The sequence below is a fragment of the Macaca fascicularis genome, chromosome 2 (assembly GCF_037993035.2).
Source record: "Macaca fascicularis isolate 582-1 chromosome 2, T2T-MFA8v1.1".
In the NCBI taxonomy this organism is placed as follows: domain Eukaryota; kingdom Metazoa; phylum Chordata; class Mammalia; order Primates; family Cercopithecidae; genus Macaca; species Macaca fascicularis.
This window is the reverse complement of record NC_088376.1, coordinates 31,985,133-32,004,824: the sequence shown is the minus strand read 5'-3', so window position 1 is coordinate 32,004,824 and position 19,692 is coordinate 31,985,133. Positions and strand designations below refer to the sequence as shown.

The 19,692-nt window shown below is 45.2% G+C and overlaps 1 protein-coding gene across 10 annotated transcripts in view; it reads right to left on the bottom strand.

Annotated features, from left to right (window-relative positions):
- Positions 1 to 19,692, bottom strand: part of RFTN1 (raftlin, lipid raft linker 1) — a 203,084-nt gene that overhangs the window by 34,736 nt on the left and 148,656 nt on the right. For all 10 annotated transcript variants that reach the window (XM_045387000.3, XM_045387006.2, XM_074030926.1 and 7 more), the window contains exons 6-7: positions 18,810 to 19,013; positions 7,045 to 7,160 (exon numbers count right to left, since the gene is read on the bottom strand). In XM_045387000.3, the coding sequence (XP_045242935.3) occupies positions 7,045 to 7,160; positions 18,810 to 19,013 (320 nt within the window). The remainder of the gene's footprint in view (positions 1 to 7,044; positions 7,161 to 18,809; positions 19,014 to 19,692) is intronic.

Genomic DNA, 19,692 nt, shown 5'->3' with positions numbered 1-19,692 from the left:
AAAAAGAACAAATATTGGCTCCCCTGTGAATTCTAGAAACCATAGAAATTGATGTTACTCCCTGGCAAATCCTAGAGTGGATTCTTAAAGAGATGGTTGGGAGCCTTTGAAAACAAAAGCTTGAGCCCCAGAAACCTGCAGAACTTCATGAAGACCAAGTGAGACCTAATGTGTTGTTACACAGGATTATGAGACAGGGTTACAGGACAGAGTAGGTTTCAGTTACAGAAAAGCATCTCATCAAGCCTTTCATGTAAATACAAGAGAGGAACGGAAGGTGGAACAACAGGGCCACCTGAATCCACTGCAGAATGGTTTGGGTTAGTGTCAGGCACTGGTGGAGAGATTCTTATAGCGTGCCAAGGACTGTGTCCTTGATCCAGTCTGTTTGCCATTGAGACCAGCCAGGAGCCACCATACATATGAAGCCTTCAGGGAAGCCAAGGCTGGAAGATCCCCAGAATGAAGGATGATATAACCATGATCAGAAATGTCTTGACAGGCTGGGGAAATGGGCAGAAGCGAATAGTATGAGATAAAATGGGAGTTAACAAAAGATTAAATACGCAGGCAGAGAGTGGAGAAGAGCTGACTCCAGAGCCTCATGACAAAGTCTGTGGGGTTGCAGAGGCTGTAATGACGCCCTAAGCCATTCTCCCCGCAGCTGTACTCGCGGAAGTCCAGTCCACCCTGAGAGAAGTCAAGTCCTCGCAGGCAGCAGCAGCTTTCTAGGATGCTCATGCCCTTCTGACCTCACCAACTGAGCATGTCAGGGGTAAGCTGTATGTGTTTCTATAAGTTAGACCCATTTTCCTAGTTACATGTCTTAAATGATCTAAAAGCATATAAACTATAAGTGCAAAAACAAGTTGTTTCTCAAAAAACTAAGTTGAATTCCTTGAAGAGACTCAACAAAGAACAATCACTAAAAAGTAACAACTGTGGCTGAATTAGATGTGTGTTGGGCGTGGGGACTAGAAAGACTAGAAAGAAATCATGAAAACATAGAAGGATTCTGCAGTCAGATTCCATTGATACTTTAAAGAAACTGATACTGGACATTGTAGTTAGCACACTTTGGGTGTGGTTTATATGAGAAAGATGAGGCAGAACTCTACTTCAGCAGACACTCAACTCAAAAAGACTGGCAAATGGACATGTGTTTACATACTTTACATTCAAATAAAATGTGTAAGATAGGAATCTGATTTTCTTTGGGTCTCTTTGACTTTTTCAATTAACCCACCCGCCACCATACCAGTTGCATCAGCTATAAGTGCTTTTTCTACTGTCTTATGTTCCATTCTGGCACCAAATTTCACGATAAGCACTGATGTTCTAGAACATATTCCATGGAGAGGGATAAACATGGAAAAGTCTCTATGCTCAGGTAGCACCTGGTGGTGTCTATAAGCTCTGATGGGCTGTCAGGCTGAAAGATACACAGATGCAGAGGGAAGCAGAGGTCTCTGTGTCTGCATCTTGCTCTTTACCTATTCATCTTATGTAGTTTTTTCCTTTCCTTTCCAAGAATTACCCTTTCTGCTCACACACTAGACTGTAAACTCAAAGAAAGTCAACAAAATACCTGTTATAAATGCCCTATGGATACACATTTATCTTACAACTGCTTTTAATTTTAGGCTGTCGGTTTCCAACTGAGCAAAATGCAATTATTTGCATTTGACTCTACAGGTACCCTAGCCCAACCGCCTCTGTGCTTTTAGCATACCACAAAGGCAATGGGGGAAGGATCTGTCTCATGATGATACGAGGTGACTGACCGAGAAAGCAGTATGTCATGAGGGCTTACTATGTGCCACGTTCTACATTCACAACTTTTTAATATGTTTTCTCTTTTAATTCTCATCAACTTTGAGAGGTCGTTACCAGTATCCCCATTTATACAACTGAAAATAGAAAAACAAAGCAGGGGTGGTTTGCTTTTCACATAGTCCATCACTCAGCTGGGAATCAGAGAGGCAGGATGCACACTCAGGCCAGATTCTGGAATCACTGCTCTCTTGCCAATATGTTGCACCGTCCGCACACTACATTTTCGTGTGTGCATGTGCGTGTGTGCATGTGTACATGCGCGTGAAGAGAGAGGGAAGCCAGCGAGACAAGGTGGAATCGGAATGGCACATCTACGCAGAGCTGAGGAATCAGCACAGGAGGAGTAACGAAGCAGGAAAGGGACAGACCAGGCCCCACTATGAGACATGAGAAAGAACTGGTCAGGGACATTTTGTGGTCAGAGCCCTAGAGATTATAGGCCTGCCTGGGAAGACTGTGGTTACCAGAAAAGCAGTTAACCAGAAGCCAAAAGGGACCTGCTGAGGCCTTAAAAAGGAAAAATCTTTCCTAGAGGCCAAAAGGGTGGGGAAAAGAAGTAATTGGTAGAGGGTAGAAGACATGAGAGTTTGAAAAATACCCTCAGCCTTAGAGAGGGGCAGGCAGGAGAGGGGCTGTCTGCAGGCCCAAGTCAGGGTCTAACGGAGCCTCTTCAAAGAGCTGAGCTGTGGGTGAACCTGTCCTGGACTGGACATTGCTGGGCTGTGCTGGTTACAGAGCTGTCTATACTTAGTTCCCCTAAGACAGGGATTCTCAAGGTGGGGTTCCCACACCAGCAGCATCAGCTCATCTGAAAATGTCTTAGAAAATGCAAATTCTTGGGCCCCATCTCAGAGCCACCGTTATAGACTAAATATTTTATATCCTCCCACAGTGTGTATGTTGAGGCTTCAAACCCTAGTTTGGCTGTGTTTGGAGATGGGGCCTCTACAGAAGTAATTAAGGTTAAATGAAGTCATAAGTATGGGGCCCTGATCCAACAGAATTAGTGTCCTTATAAGAAGAGACACCAGAGTGGCCCCCTCCCACCTGTGCATGCTCAGAGGCAAAGCTATGTGAGGATACAGTGAGAAGCCAGCCATCTGCAAGCCAGGAAGAGAGCCCTCACCAGAAACCAAACCCCAACAGAACCTTGATCTTGGACTTTTCAGCCTCCAGAACTGAGAGGAAAGAAATTTCTGTTGTTTAATCTGTCTAGTCTGGTATTTTGTTACGCAGCCCAAGCAGACTAAGACACCCATTGAATAGGAAGTAGGGGTAGAGCCTGGATAGCTGTGGTTTTAAAAGCTCTCCAGGTGATTCTGATACAAGATCAATTTTGAGAAACACTAGTCTACCTTGGGCTGAACCAAAAAGCCTTCAACCCAATCAGCAAGCATTTACTGGAGTGCCTTGGAGAACAAAGATGAACATTCCCAGACCAAGAAACTCACAGTGGAGGGAGGAAAGTGGACAAATAAATAACACTGATGGAGTACAACAGGAGCTGTGATAGAGCCATGCCCAGAGAGTTATGAGAACACAGAGGAGCGCTCTTTCACCCTGCAGGAGGTGACCTCAGAGCTGACTCCTGAAGCTTGTTTCCACCAGCTGCAAAGAGGAAGAGAAACCCATAAACCAAGGAGTACAGTCTTCCCACAAGATCTCTCCTCCATCTGCTTTCAGGAGATGTCAATCTCAGAGGCTGTGTTAGCCTGACCACGTGGAGCGGAAACTTGAGACAGCACTGGGCAGTGAGCCTGAAGATACTGAGGATGCCCAAGTCACCTCCTTTGACACAGGTCTGTCCCCCAGGCGTTGGCATTCCAGGCCTCTGATGGGAGCAGCAGCCTTGATGATCTCAGAAATGCCTTCAGGTCTTTCTTTCATTGTCTTGGTGAATAGCATATGGCATCCTTCCACCAGCACCAATCTCCCTATCAAACAGTAGCTTAGCCAACCTTAGTTTTCTATTCTGAATACACTTTTTCATTTTTGACAACAAAGCCAGGCTGAGAATTTCCCAAATCTTTAAGTTCTGCTTCCCTTCTGATTACAAACTCCATTTGCAGTTGGTTTCTCTCTTCCTGCATTTTACTATCAGCAGCCAAGAACAGCTACACTGCACCCTGAATATTTTGCTTAGAGATTTCTTCCACCAAATATCCTAGTTCATCCCTCATTGGTTCTGCCTTCCACAAAGCGCTAGGACACGAACACAATTTAGCCAAGTTCTTTGCCACTTTATAACAAGGATGGCCTTTCCTCCAGTTTCCAATACCTTGTTCCTCATTTCCATCTAAGACCTCATCAGAATGACCTTTACTGTCCATATTTCTACCAACATTCTGATCATGACACTTAGATAATTTCTGAGAAGTCTGAGGCCCTCTCTACAGCTCTCCTCTTCTTCTGAGCCCTCAACAGAATCACCCTAACACTCCATTCACAGCAATCTAGGCTCTTTTTAGCCTGCATGTCCAAACTCTTCTAGCATCTACCCATTACCCAGTTCCAAAGTCATTTCTACACTTTCAAGTATTTGTTATAGCAACAGCCCCACTTCTTGGTACCAATTTCTGTCTCAGTCCATTCCTACTCCTATGACAATATACCACAGGCTGGGTAATTTATAAACAACAGAAACTTGTTTCTCACATTTCTGGAGGCTGGCAGTCCAAGATCAGGCATCTTGACACTGACCAACAGGTTCAATGTCTGGCAAAGGCCCATTCCTCACAGATAGTGCCCTGTAGGTGTCCTTGCATGATCAAAGGTAGAAGGCCAAAAAGGGGAGGCAGTGGTCTGCAGCCTCTCTTCTAAGGGCATTCATCCCATCCATGAGGGCGGAGCCTTCCCAGCCTTATCACTTCCAGGGTCCCCCCTTTCAAATCCATCACCTTGTGGGGTACAGTTCCAACATGGGAGTGGCATCTATACCCACCCTGGTTCTTCAAATGGAGTGAGCCTCAGAATCTCCTGCAGGGCTTGCTAAAATGCAGACTGCCAGGCCCCACCCCCAGAGGGTTCAGCAGATCTGGAGTGGGGTCCAAGAATCTGCATTTCTAACAACTTCCCACGTGATGCTGATGCTACTGGTCCTGCAGTCACACTAATTTTTAAGAACCATTTTATAGATGATTTTGGATCACTGCCATCAAGTCATCTTTTTTGAGGAACCACAGAGCCCTCCCTTAACAGCCATTTTAATATACAGACAGCAGGAATTTTACACACATCCCCATGGTCTGCCAATCACTCGGCTCAGGCACATGTTTTGGGTGCAGCCATGCATCGCTACTGTTAACAGCCAAATGTTACAGAGCAAACTGAATGCCGGCTGCTCAGTCCTTCAGATCCCCAACTCTTGGCATTTCATATTTCACCACCACCTGGAGCCTTCACTCCACCACACGTGATGGGCCATGTGACCTGCCCAGCTACAGTTGAGGAAGGACAGGGTCCTGAGAAGTGACAGGACCTGCCCACACTCACTTGGCATCTTGGACTGAGCCTTACTTCCTCTGCATCCCATTTCTAGTTAGGAGCATGGACCCTGGAGAGACCATGGGCCCCAGGGTCACACAGGAGTGACTGGTGGAGCTGATCTCACACCAGGTCGTCACCTGGTTCCTTACTTCCCTCAGGACTTCTGGCCCCTTCGCTAACCAGCCCCGGATGCTGTGACTTTCCAACTCCTGCTTCTGACGACTCTAGTTCCTTCAGGTACTCCATTACTATCACACTTGCAAGCAGTTATTTCTCATCCCTGTTCAGACGCAGGCATGCCCCCCAACAGCCTTGCTCCTCACTTCACGCATGCTGGGAACTGCTGCAGCTTCAAAGCTGAGTCATAGTGTCCCGGGAGACATCCAACTCACGCCCCATCCCATCTCCACTTCAATAACCAGGCAAGGGACTGCCTCGAGCCTGCAGTTCTGGCAGGCACAAGGGTGTGGCAAGCACTGGCTGTCTAGTGGGTCTCAGCGCCCCACACTCCTCACAGAGAGTTGTATCCACCCCTGTCTTCCCTCAGCCTGGAGAGCCCTGTTTGGCAGAGGCCCTCCCAGCAATGCCGATCCTGTGTTCTTCCATGGTGTTCAGAAATCAGTTCTCTATGCCCATGGCTGGGCACGGTGGCTCACGGTGTAATCCCAGCACTTCTAAAGGCCAAGGCAGGCAGATCACTTGAGGTCAAGAGTTTGAGACCAGCCTGGCCAACATGGTGAGACCCTGTCTTTACTAAAAGTACAAAAATTAGCTGGGCGTGGTGGCGGGTGCCTGTAGTCCCAGCTACTCTGGAGGCTGAGGCAGGAGAATCGCTTGAACCCGGGAGGCGGAGGTTGCAGTGAGCCAAGATCATGCCACTGCACTCCAGCCAGAGCGACAGAGCAAGAAGCTATCTCAAAAAACAAACAAACAAACAAACAAACAAAAAAACCAAGAATTCAGCTCTCTATGTCCAAATAGCTTCCCCCTTTATATCCCAGATGCTGTGTATGCAAGAGAGTAGGCTAAAAAGTCACGCTTCCATAGTTAGAGAAATGCCCTTCAGGTACACACTAGTGAATCTTAGGAGTAAATTCGCTCCTCCAAAGTCCCAGCAGAACATGGTTTGAGGAATTCCCCTGCCCACAGCAATTTGGTGGCCTCATGAGTCAACATTTCTCAAATACATTCTTCAGTATTTAATGTGTAATCTTGGACCAGGGACCTAACCTCTCTGTGCCTCGGTTTCCTCATCTATATAACAGGGGCAATAACAGTATTTACTTAAAAGGCTTATTGTGAAGATTAAGTGAGCTCATGTGCATAACTCTAAGGATAGCTGGCACAGGGAGCCACAGGGTCTGGCTCTGACAACGATGCTGCTCTGATTATTACGGAGGCCACAAACTATGTGGCCTCATTTATATCACTTAGAGTTGTCAGTTATATGCAAATTAATGAATGACACGTCTCCTTCCACCAAATGGCCAGGCACACGCAATGTGCTTTTCCTGCAGAAAGGGAAGAGCGGGGCCCACCCCTACCTGGAGGTGGGAAAAGAGGGGAATGAAAGGACTAAGGGGGTCCTTCTAGGACCTACCAGGTCAGCTCCCTCTCAGAAGAAAGCCACAGCTGAGCAACAGCCCCACGGTCAGATGGAGCAGGCGGATAAAACAATTGCTGTCTAAACAAAAGAAGCAGGGCTGCCAACCCCACACTTACTTCCAGGACTGTCCATTGTTCAACCACAATCGCATCATAGCCCTGTATGGTTTTGCTATCTTCTGTGGAAACAGCTTCAAAGATGAATACTCCATCTGTTAAGCCATGTAAGGAATCTGTGGAAAAAGAAAAAGGCGGGGTGGGGGGTGGTTTGTAAACCGTCTGTGGCAGAAGTCTTCTAAGCAGCAAACATTTCCACTGCATTCATTAATAATCCCAATCAGAACATCTTTTCAGCATGTTAATTAAAGAAGGCACATACAGCCATAGAGTCTATCTAGCCCTATCAGAATGAATGAGGCTAATTTACCTCACAGTTTTGAATAATATCCTTGATTTATGAGCCCAAATTTCATTGTTAGCAATCACCATTTGATTTCACGCGTTTACCTTCCTTTTCATGCTCCAGCGTCAGGATGCACTGGGGAGAACTTATCCAGGGTAAAACACAATCATTTAGAGACAGTTCTTAGAAGCAAACTATATTTAGGTGAGGGTTTTTTTTTTTTTTTTTTTTAAAGGGAAGAGATATAACACACCAGATCTGAGCTTGTCAGATGCATTCTAGATGCGTTGATTCTTGGAAGTTCACATGATGTGGGCTGCTGTCCAGACAGCATTTTAGGCAGCTCTTGTCAAGAGGTGGAATGTGGGGGAGAGGGAATTTTCCCAAATAATTTACCACTGGAAATGTTTCCCTGGGCACTGCTGTAGTCAATGTACCAAGTTCTGAACTCTGTACAATTCGACAAGTATACATGAAATGTATAGCATGATCAAAAACTATCGTAGGCAACGAGGGTAAAAGAAATATAGAACAGGCTGGGCGCAGTGGCTCATGCCTGTAATCCCAGCACTTTGGGGGGCCAAGGCAGGCAGATTCCCCAACCTCAGGAGTTCGAGACCAGCCTGGGGAACACAGTGAAACCCTATCTCTACTAAAATACAAAAAATTAGCTGGGCGTGGTGGGGTGCACCTGTAATCTCAGCTACTTGGAAGGCAGAGGTTGCAGTGAGCTGAGATAGCACCACTGTACTTCAGCCTGGAAGACAGAGTGAGACTCTTGTCTCCAAAAAAAAAAAAAAAAAAATACAGAACAGAGTCCTTGCCCTTACAGAATACACTAAGGGAAGCAGCTTTTACCCCTTTGTTTGGTACATGGCTCGTAAATGTCCTAGGCCCATTTGATAAGGGATTTGGGGAAAGAAGACTGACTTAGAAGCAAGTGGTTTGGGGCTGGGCTGTATCCTGAAAGGTGATGTGACTCTTTCAAGGGCTGGGTCTCTCATCTGTGGGATTATGGACAGACAATCTCTCTTGGTTCCCAGATTTGATGCCATAAACACTGCTCAATCATAATATTATGGACTGAATTGTGTCCTCCCAAAATTCGTATGTTGAAGCCCTAACCCACAATGTGACTATATTTGGAGACAGAGCCTTTAGGAAGGTAATTAAGGTTAAATGAGGTCCTAGTCCTCCTTTAACTAGGGTGGGATGGGGCCTTAGTCTAACAGGACTGGTGTCCTTATTAGAAGAGGAAGAGAAACCAGAGCCCTCTCTCTCCCTCACCTGGCACGTGTAAAGAGGAAAAGCCACGTGAGGACCCAGCAGGAAGGTGGCTGTCTGCAAGCCAGGAAGAGAGCCCTAGCCAGAAACTGAAGTTGCTGGAACCTTGACCATGGACTTCTAGCCTCCAGAACTGAGAGAAAATAAGTGTCTGTTGTTTAAGCCACCCGGTGTGTGGTATTTTTTTTATGACAGTCCTAGTAAACAAATGCACATACAAAGCACATTTCAATGATATGCTCTTTTAAAAGGACAATTTTTAATAGGACAAATCCATAATAATGTGATTTTTTTTTTTTTTTTTTTTTTTTTCTCCATGGGGAGGAAGGGAGACAAATTCAGAAAGTCCCCTGAATCACACTGGAGTTCCTGGAACTCCCAGTATTTTCTAGATTCACAAAGAAAAAGACTGACAGATGTGAATATATAACAATATTTAGCTTTGGCTCCCAACAGACCCCATAAACAAAAGGTCATCAACATGAGAAAATTATTTGCAACAACAATAACAAAAATAAAGACTAAGCTCAATATTTTTATATGTAAAAAGCTTTTACAGATAGTTAAAAATACTAAAACACCATTAGAGACAAAGGACATAAACTAGCAATTAATTAATTCTCTCTCTCTTTCCATGGCCAGTAAACATTGAAAAACAATTGCAATCTCTTTTTTGTTTGTTTGTTTGAGATGGGGTCTCACTCTGTCTCTTAGACTGGAGTGCCATGGCACAATCACGGCTCACTGCAGCCTCAACCTCCTGGGCTCAAGTGATCCTCCTACCACAGCCTCCCCAGTAGCTGGGACCACAGGCACATGCCACCACCCCTAGCTGTTTTTATTATTTGTAGAGATGGGGTCTCACACCATTGTAGAGGCTGGTCTCGGACTGCTGAACTCCAGTGATCCTTGGTCTCCCAAAGTGCTGGGATTACAGGCATAAGCCACTGCTCCAGGCCTCAACTTCTTTTTTATTTAGCAAGGTGACAAATTTTGAAAAGAAAATTCTCACTGCTGGTAAAGGTGTGGTGATATGGGAAAGTTTATAGTGCTTAAGGGAATTTTAACTGTACAGTCTTTCTAGAAAGCAATTTAACAAATTTGCAGGATCTTGCCACAAAAAGTCCATCCTCTTTCACCCAGAAAGCTTACCCTTCTTGTCTATCGTGAGGTAATAACCTCCAACACCATCAAATATCCATCTATAAGCATTACTTATAAAATTACTTAAAAACTTAATCTAAATATTCAACAATCCAAAGATTTAACCATAGAAAAATAGTTAAATTTGGAGATTTCTGTATAACACTAGGCTGTCCCTAAAAATATCATGGGAATTTAATGATTCAGAAAAATGCTTTAGATACAATATTATGGAAAAAAACTAGGATACAAAACTGCCACATGAGCTCAATATGGATTTTTATGTTAAAACGGTTTAGACAAACTTTAAGGAAATACACAAAATGCTAGCAGCAGTTATAGGTGGTGGAATTACATACAATTTGAGTTTTCTTTTATGTCCTTCCTTTTCTGTGAGGTTATTAACAAGTTAAATCAGGTGTAACACAAGTAAATGGACAACACAGATGACAGAGAATGTCCTTTTTCTGTCTACAAGGCTCTTGAAGGCATAACTAGAATCAAAGAGTTTTTTAAAACTATGGGGAGATGATATTAGTATAATCTAAATAGAAAAACTTTCCTTAGAGGAGTCTAAAAATGGAAGATAGGGCCTCAGAAGGGTGAGAGACATGTTACTGGAGTTCAAGTTTACCCTGAATAACCTTCCAGCCATTCATTATGACACCTACTGGGAATCTATTATGTGCCAAGTAGTCCTGTAGTCACTAGAGATCTCACGAGCAGCAAGACAAAGTCCCTGCCTCCATGAAGCTTACCTTGCAGTGGAGGAGGAAGACAATAACACCATGTCAGAGGTGACAAATCCTAGAAAAATACCAAGTGGGCCAAGGGGAGAGTGAAAGTGGACACAGTGGTGGTGGCTATTTTTGAAAGAGGCATCAGGGTAGGGTTCCCCACTTCAAGTGAACTAAGCAAGCAAGGAATATGGATCTGCAGGGTTTGAGAGTTCCAGGAGGAAGGGACAGCCAGCCTGACATGCAGAGTAAATGAAGGACAGTCAAGGACCAGGTGAGCAGCAGAATCAGGAGAGAAGGCGGTTAAGACTAAATTGACTGGTGGGGAGGCCAGCCACTTAGGGCTCTGTTCATCTGACTTGCTTGGCCAATGGGATATTAGCAGGTGTAATGCAAGCAGAGGCATAAAAAGTACATGTGTGGTTGAGCTTGGCCTCTTGTGTCTTTGCCATTACGTTGAGAGGGCATGCCTCAGCTAGCCAGTTGGTTCTAGGGAGATGAAGGACAAATGGAGCAGAGCTGCCCCAGTGGAACCCAGCTGAGACCAGGTCTGCCTCAACAGAGCTACTCCAGCCAACCCCAAAATCTGCCAGAGTAAATTGTTACCATTGTAAGCCAATGAGTTCTGAAGTGGTTTGTTACACAGCATTATTGGAGCAATAGCTGACTGACACAATGCCCAACCTAGACCTAAAAACAAGACCACAGTACTTTGCTTAGCGTGGGTCCTTATTCCAGATAATAGGGAGGCCTAACCGGTTCAACAAAACCATGGCTGTAAGGGTAAAGAGCACAGCAGCCTTATCCTGATATTATCCCAACATAAGGTAATTCTCCATTTCAAGTAAGAGCCGTGTGGGTAAACCAATAACACGCTCCAGCTTCTTGTTTCCTATCCTGAGAGTCTGTTATCAAACGCCTTGGCAGGTGCTAAGCTTGCCTCTCTCATCTGCTTTGCTGAAAAGTTTCTCCTGTGTGCTTATTCCATGGCCTCCTAAGAGACATGTTTCATAGGTGATCAGGGAAAAACAGCTGCTGTACAGCTAAATCATGTCACAGGTATTTTGGGGTCCAAGGTGAGTATGGACCATAGTCCAGCTCACTTTTTAAGTTCTGGGTAACACTCCAGGAGTCCTGAGAGACCCCTTCGAGTAAAGCCCTCCCAAATCCTGACCTGGGCATGCTTGAGACCAGAAGACAATGATTCCATCAGGATTGTATCAACACAGCACACATTTCCTCAAGACTTCTACAAAAATATGTTATATCAAATTTCCAAAGCATCTACCTACAGATCTTCTCAATGGAAAACCTCCAAGCCCTTTAAAAGTGCCTGCCACGTGCTTTAAGTATTTAAGTGCCTAATTCAACATAAATTATCTGATGGTGTTTAGCCTGCCCATGGCGAGCATGGCAGAGCTGAGGTCCAGATGAGGGAAGGGGACACTCAGCCCATCCAGACTTTTTCTCCATCCCCTGCTGGGCTTCCTCTCCTTCCTCCTGAGTCAGGCCTGGGAACGGGGCTGTGTAGTCAGCAGGGAAAGCTACAGCTAGCTTGGGGGCATGAAGGAGGAACACACCCAGATCCACCCAGAACACACTCATCCACTGCCTGCTTCCCAGTCTCCCCACCTTAGCCTAATCCTCCAGTATTCTGAATCCAGAGCACTGATTCACCTACTTAACCATGAAGCTGAAGTTCAGAATGGCTGTCAAAATCTGGTTATCTGTAACAGCAAAAAAGTCAATGAACCACAGAGAGCAGACAGCTGGGCTTTTAAAGAGTCTCTTGTTTTGACGGCCTTGTCCACTCCTTGTCTCCTCATTACCTTCATGGCTCAGCCTCACTATAATGTGCAGTGAGTTGGGTATAAATAGGTCTATCTTAGAGTGAAGGCTCCAACGTAAAAAGGTTAAACTGCCCTCCATCTATGGAAAACATTCCATTATCACTGCATTTTTTATTAAAGCGAAGATGCTTCCCTACTGTGCACAAAAAGCTATCTGCCCTCGTACTGTATAAATATTTGATGCTGGTCTTTTGGTAAAAGGCCACCTTAATATTCCAAGCTTATGACTTACAAGAAGGATGTGGGAAAAGAGGCAAATTCTATGAGGCAACCACTCTTCTGCAGCCTCTGAGACATTAAGACTCTGTCTATCAAGCTAACCTTCAGGCTCAGCCCTAGGGTGCTATGCTTTGCCAAAGTCTAGCCTGAATGTGCACGCCATGACAAGCCGTCAGTGCATTTGGTCTATTTTTGCAGGGTTAAAAACAAAGTGTTACTATTCTCCTTTAAACAAGCTAGACTAGACTAGACTGTCTACCCTGGAGTAGCTGGCATAACAGATGCTCTTGGCTCTCTGAGGGCGCCTTCTCTCGATCAGAGGCTGCAGTGCTCTTGGCACCACCTTGATTCCAGGATTGGCACTGGCCAACTGCATAAGCACAATTGCACATGCAGTCATATGACATGTGATCCCATGGCAAATGTAATCACTGCTCAACCAATCCCAGGTAACGGTGCCATGTTGCTTCCCAATCACCCTGCAGCTAAGTTGCTCTATTAACCAAAGAATGAGCAAGGCTGCTGCCTTCTCTTGCTTCTTGAACACTCACTGCTGCTCTGGGTCTGCCTGCCTTTCTACATTCTCAATTTGAGGCACTGAATAATCTAGAAAAGATATTACTCCTCTTCAGCTGGAAAAGGGTTAGCTTGCAAGTTGTAGCACCATTTAACTGACCAGATAGGGAAGAAACATTCTGATTCAGTGTTAGCTGGATGGGAGGCACTCTGCCAGGTGCACTCAAGGCTTTTCATTGAATCCTCCCCAAAATTCTGTAAGAGATGTCATTCCCTTTTAGTGGGTAGACAACTGAGTTAAATGATTAGTCCATGTTCATATGGAATACAAGGGTCAAACCAGATCTGAAATGTGATTTGTTTGATCCTAAAACCTACCCGTTTTCAACAATAGACATTTACTGAGCTACTACTATGATGAGGCAGACCCTGTTTGAGGAGCTGGGGGTAGGTGCTAAACAGGCTACGTTTCTACACTTGCAGAGCTGGTGTTTTCTGACCACTGCACCATACTCTCTCTGCCTTGGTGGTTAGGATGAGATTTCAGTCAGGGCACAATGAGATGGGCTTAGGGCTTCTGTTTGGGGCTACATCTGTACAGATGCCATGCTGTCCTATATGGGGCAAAAAAAAAAAAAAAAGAATAAAAATTTGCTTGTAAATGGCTAAGTTATATATATAGCTGTGTATCTGACACAATGGAATAGCACACAGCAATGAGAGAAAATGGTCTGCAATTACATGTAAAAATGTGGACGAATTCCACAACGACAAGTGTATAAAGTTTGTATACAGTTCAAAACTCATCAATAGTGTTTCAAGTAGGGACTGTGATTACCCCGGGGGGATAGAAACAGTGCGGGACATGCAGGGGCTTCTAGGGGCTTGATCTGTTCTATTTCTTGATCTATGTGCTGGTGACATGGATGTGTTCACCATGTGAAAAGCCACTGAGCTATATCCTATGATCTGTACAATTTTTTACGTGTGTGCTAAACTGCAATAAAAGTTTTTTAAAAGTGTCCTATGGACACATGAGAAAATGCATTTAATGGCATATGTGCAATTTAGCCCCTACATTATTAAGTGGCTTCTTTGAAGTAGAAGGCCTGCCTGTAACCACTAGGCCAGACATTCCTGGAGACGGGTGGTGTCCCAAGGGAGTGGCTATCAGAAACACCTGCTACTACTTCATTCTCCCTCTTTTACCAGTCCCACCCCAAAACCTGCTGGTTCCTGGTGAAACACTCCAATATCAGCTTTTCCCCTCATCACCACTGACATTGTTGAGCATCATCCAGAATTATCATTAGTCACCTTCTGAATACAGGCACCGTGGTGTTAAGAAAGTACAAAAAGTAGGACCTGCCTGGGGGGTTGGTTGTGAATATGTCTATATAAAATGTACACCCCACATATTTAATACATATTTATTTAAACCATGTACATGTGGTTTACATATGTATCTTGCAAATATATGGTTATGGAGGATACGCTAGGTGTCAAAAAAGGTGGTATAAATACCAAGTGTTAACTTGGATTTAGATGCAGCTGGGGCACCGGAGAAAGTCTCAAGGGAGACCTAATCTTTTAAAAAGGTGGGAACAGAGAGACATCTGGGTGTCATGTGACCCCTATGAGATGCAGCATGGAGAACACATTGCCTGGAATAGATTCTTGTCATAATTCTTAATTTATCAAGGCCTTAGAACTAACTTCCAGGTTACGAGAAATAGAGGTTGGAGAAATAAGATCAGTGACACCATGAGCGCTGATCAGATGAAGCCATCATGCAGGCCATTCTGCAGAATGAGAGGCTAGGTTCCTTTCAAGCAGTCAGGGAAAGAAAAAAGCTCTTCTAGGCAAAAAGAGAAGTGAGGATACAGTCACCGCAAACACTGACTGTTGCTGGAGAAGATTCTGGTTTGGATAATCAGCTGCAAAGGCCATTTCTGAAACAAAGAGATGGAGGACTGCCAGGGTAGGAAAGGGCAAGGACAGGCCAAGGGTATGAGGAACAAGGAGCAGGAGTGGGCAGGGGGGTGGGGCAGGGAAGGCAGGGCAAAGAGGGTAGTTGGGGGCAGGGGATAGGACAGAACAAGAGCAATGCTAGGCAAGGCAGGGCAAGCGAGATGGTGGCAGCAGCAGCAGCCTCAGTGGCTGGTGATGGCAGCAGCAATTCTGCAGGCCCAGAAGCCTTGTGAAAAATCAGCCTCCTCACTGGGTCTTCAGGGTTGGGCAGCCTCAATCTTATCCCGAACTCCTGACTCCCACCTAACTCCTCCACAACAGCCAGCTCAGCTTGGGGTCTCTCCTCCTAGTCTTTCCCATCCTCTAGAAATAGAGAGCCTGGCTTTCATCTCACTGGCCGACATGTTCCTGAGTGCCTGGCTGCTCTGCTGTGTGGCCCCTGGACTCATTCTTGCTTCCATCGGGTCCTGCCACCTCCCTAGAGTGACCCTGGAGTCCTCCTCTCCCCACCAGGAGAGCCGCCAAAGTCCTGCTGGGGGCCACAACTCCTGCCAGCATAGCCACGTCTTTCCTCTTCTATCCCGCCCACCTCATGGTCCTTTTATCTGCCTACTCCCTTCTTTCTTCTGTCACCTTCTTGCTCTTACTAGCCAGTAACCTTGACAATGACATAATGTCTCTGTGCCTCAGTTTCCACAGCTATAACACAGGCATAACAACAGTACCTACTTCACTGAGGTATTGCGAGGATGAAGTCAATGCTAAGTTTGAATTGCTGAGCCCAACACCCACACAGAGCACCCGCTAGGTGTCCACGGTCGTCACTACGCCCCTCCTCTGTGCCCTAAGCTTGCCAGAGCTCACGGGCAGAGCCTCCCCCAGCCCAAGACACCTGGTCAGTCTAAGGTTTAATGAATGACCCAGGGAGAGGAGTCCTGGAGACCATGAGCAGGAGCCCAAACTTGAGGAATGTACAAGTCTTTCTATGTCCTGGGGTGGGAGGCATGGGGAGGGGAGTAATGCCTCCAGAACAGAAGCTCTGGAGTCTGCACTGGGTAATTTGGGCTGAAACATCACCTTGTTTATGGGACAAAGTTCTCATGAGCTTTATGACTCTGTGGAAAATACTTTGGAATATAAATTTCTATTTAGGAGTCATGACTGGTGCCTTTCCAGATGGCAAACAGCTTAAAGATGTGCTTCTAGCTCTGCCAGATTTATTTGTAAGGACACTAATTATCTCATTAGAAATAGGTTCCTCTTATGATTATGATTAGCTTGCCATTTTTTTTCTTAATTCTGGGAAAAGAACACACACGTATTTCATCCCTGGCCAACGGAAACCTTGAACTTTTCCAGAGCAGAAACACCCTAACCCAGTAAGCATTACTCCCAGTCACACTCTCCCTCCCAAAAGACATATAAACGGTGAAATTGTGTTTAAAATCAGAGTGGGTTTCAATTCATTTTGTTCTGAGAATTTTGCAGCCCTCCCTGACATAGATACAAACAGCTATGGTGGAGCTTTAAGATATGGGCTGCATACAGGAAGATGCCTGGGCCCTGTGGAGGACTTCATAGTTGCACTTGCCAGGGGAAATTTCATGTTCTGTCTTCAGGACAGGAAGAATGAATTTAATGCGGTTAAAGCCAAGGGAGGCTACAACAGTATTTCAAACACTCAAGTCAAATCTGAAGAAAAAGCTGTCTAAGTTGTCTGCGTTTCTGGACTCCAGGTTGAAGAGTGGGGTGACGGGGAGTAGAGGGGGCTAACTCAGCCCTGATCGCCAAACCATGATGGTAGAGGAACAGTAAATGGGTTTGTGAACGTTCCAGGTGTTCTTTCTTGGGGGTCTTAGGGCCCCTGACATGCTCAGGCAGTGGGGTCAAAGAGAAAACCTTCCTTTTGATGCCCTAGTTTTCCTAAGAGGGGAAGAAATTCCAAGTGGTCACTTGGGTATCCACTATCTCCAGCACCTCCCTATACACCTTCAACAACTAACCATCAGTTTCCTAGGGAGGAATGTAAAACTATGCACGGCCACAGAGAGCATCTATGGGCACCAAGAGGGGATGAAAGGAGCCACTGTTGCCACAACCCAAGACAGGCAATGGGGTGTCCCTGCAGGAAACAGGGAGCCAAAGGTTCCTCCCTGGCCTCCCCTAACACTGGTAAGTCAGGCTGTAAACATCTGTCCCAAGTTGGCCCCAAGCATGTACTGCGACTGGTGTTTTATGATGCATCTCAAACCAGACTGTGACAACCCCTGGCTTTGGGGAACTTTGCAGGTACCCATGGAGGGCTTCCTTGTGTAGAGAGAGGTTACCCACCTTGCCACTAGGGCACAGAAGTAACCCTACATTAGTTGTATTAAAGACATGATATTCTAGAACTGCACTGACCAAGTGCACACTGACCAGTGACCCTAGCCACTAGCCACATAGAGTTATGTAAACTTAAATTAATGAAAGTTAAATGAATTTTAAAACTCAATTATTCAGCCGCAGTATCCACATTTCAAGTGCTTAGTAGCTGCAGGCAGCTGGTGGCCGCCATACTGGACAACCCAGATACAGAACAAACACCTCCATCATCACGGGCACTTCTATTGGACAGCCCTGCTCTGGATGTATTCTTAACAAGCCAATCACCTTTCTGGTGTCATTCATGCATTCAACAAATGGTTATGGACCATTACACTATACAACGCCTGCTGCTACTATGATAACATGTCAACATTAGACAATGATACTTAGAGACTTGCATGCAAAATTAAGACCTGTCTGTTCTCTATCATGTTCTAAGGCTTTGGATGATTTAAAGTACATTCATTTAGAATTCAGAATGGTCTCATTCTCAGGATGCTTGCTGGCATTTCAAGGACTGCAAACACTGTAGAATCCAAACTCTGTTCATGACTCTGCTAATGCTTGAGAGAAAACGGCTCAACAACAACACACGGTACTGTTGACGCCCCCTGCCAGGTTTTCCTGGGATTGACAAATTTGATGTTAGGTTTCACTTAGGAATCCTGCTGACTGGCAGCCCTCAGGATACGCACGTGCTGGCACGTTGGTCCCACTCCCCAAATTGCCTCCCGGATTTGACACACTCTGGTGACTCAACTTGCCTTCTCGTTAACCCAAAGCCCTTTCTTTGTTTGACACATTTTCCCACTGTGGGCAGACTTTCTGCCTTAGGAGAGCTGACATCAATAGTGCTATCCCATGCAGCAAACCACTAGAGACAACACATTACTGGGGAGGGCGTACCGGGTGCTGGGAGACCTGGGAACAGTGTGTGTCTCAGTGAAGCTTACAGAAACCAGGCTGTTCAATTTATTTCTCTGCTGTTAATTTCAAGGTGCTGCTACTGCTACTTCAACTGTAATAGTGTCTACAAACAATTTGCACTTTGGAATGGCACAATCCCAGGGGGTAATTAACAAATCCAGGGAACAATCTTTTTAAAAGCCTTTAAAAGCAACAGAGACTGAGGCCACCTTCCATGAAATAGAATCACTCCACTTTCTCTGTCATTTCAGAAGATACCTGGCTGACTCCTAGAGAGGTTTAGAGAGCACAGGCCCTGGGCTTTATGGAAAGTTCCTCAAGATGTGTTAATTAGAAATAAAATGCAGCACAGTTATCGGCTGCAGAGCTTTCTGAGTGAAGCAGGCTCTGAAGAGGGACTAAGATTTCAAGAGTTAGAAGCAAAGTTCACAAAGGGCCACCGAGGACTGTGAATTCCAAACATACCGTTCACCGTTCCAAGGTAGAAGACGGCATTCACCAGCACGCCTCCTTTCCGGAAGTGGTCGCTCATGTGCTCTAACCAGTTGGCGTCCAAGCCGTTCACTGTCTGGCCATTCTTGGAGACACGGAGAGGAATGGTGACAGGGTAGTATTGCCGGCACTTCTGATGGCTTTTCGGTTTGTTGAAAAGGGTGAAGATCTCCATTTCTGTTGGGATTTGTAAAGGCAGTGGAGAGAGAAGAGGTCAACTGATGATAAAAATCTGCTTCATCGGGTTTAGTGGAACCTCTCAGGAGCCTGAATAAATGATATGATGAACACTGAAATCTCTGTGAGGCTGTATTGCTGCCAGATAATAAAGCCTCATTCCAAGTAGTAAGTTGAGGCTGGCTTAAAGTAACATGGACCTGAAAGGTTGGGCTTCTGATGGGGGACTTAGGTTTTTAATCTGGAATATAATGAATAGCTGTTATCTGGGATTACTGTGCACAGCTAGGTGTTTGAGAAAAGAACACAGCAGATGGTTCTAGAAAGTCATACAAAGATGTGTTTTAGAAATAAAAGCAGACATATTTGGGAGAGAGTGGTCTTTGAAAAAGTAAATGTACAGAGACACATAAAAACAAAAATACTGCTCTAATTCCAGGAACCTTGTACACTCCTGAACTCACTATTTATAAACTGCAGTAGTGTTTCCTGGGGCTGAACCCATAATACTTAATCAAGTACATCAAAAATACATCATTGATATGTAAAAATAAATATGTTCCCGTAAATGAGAGTTCCTGCCTGGGGTGGCAGGTCGGTCCAAACAGCCAAGAAGGCACTGGGGATGAGGCGCTGAGCTTTCGGTTCCTTCATTTATAGCTCAGTTCTTCAGCAATCA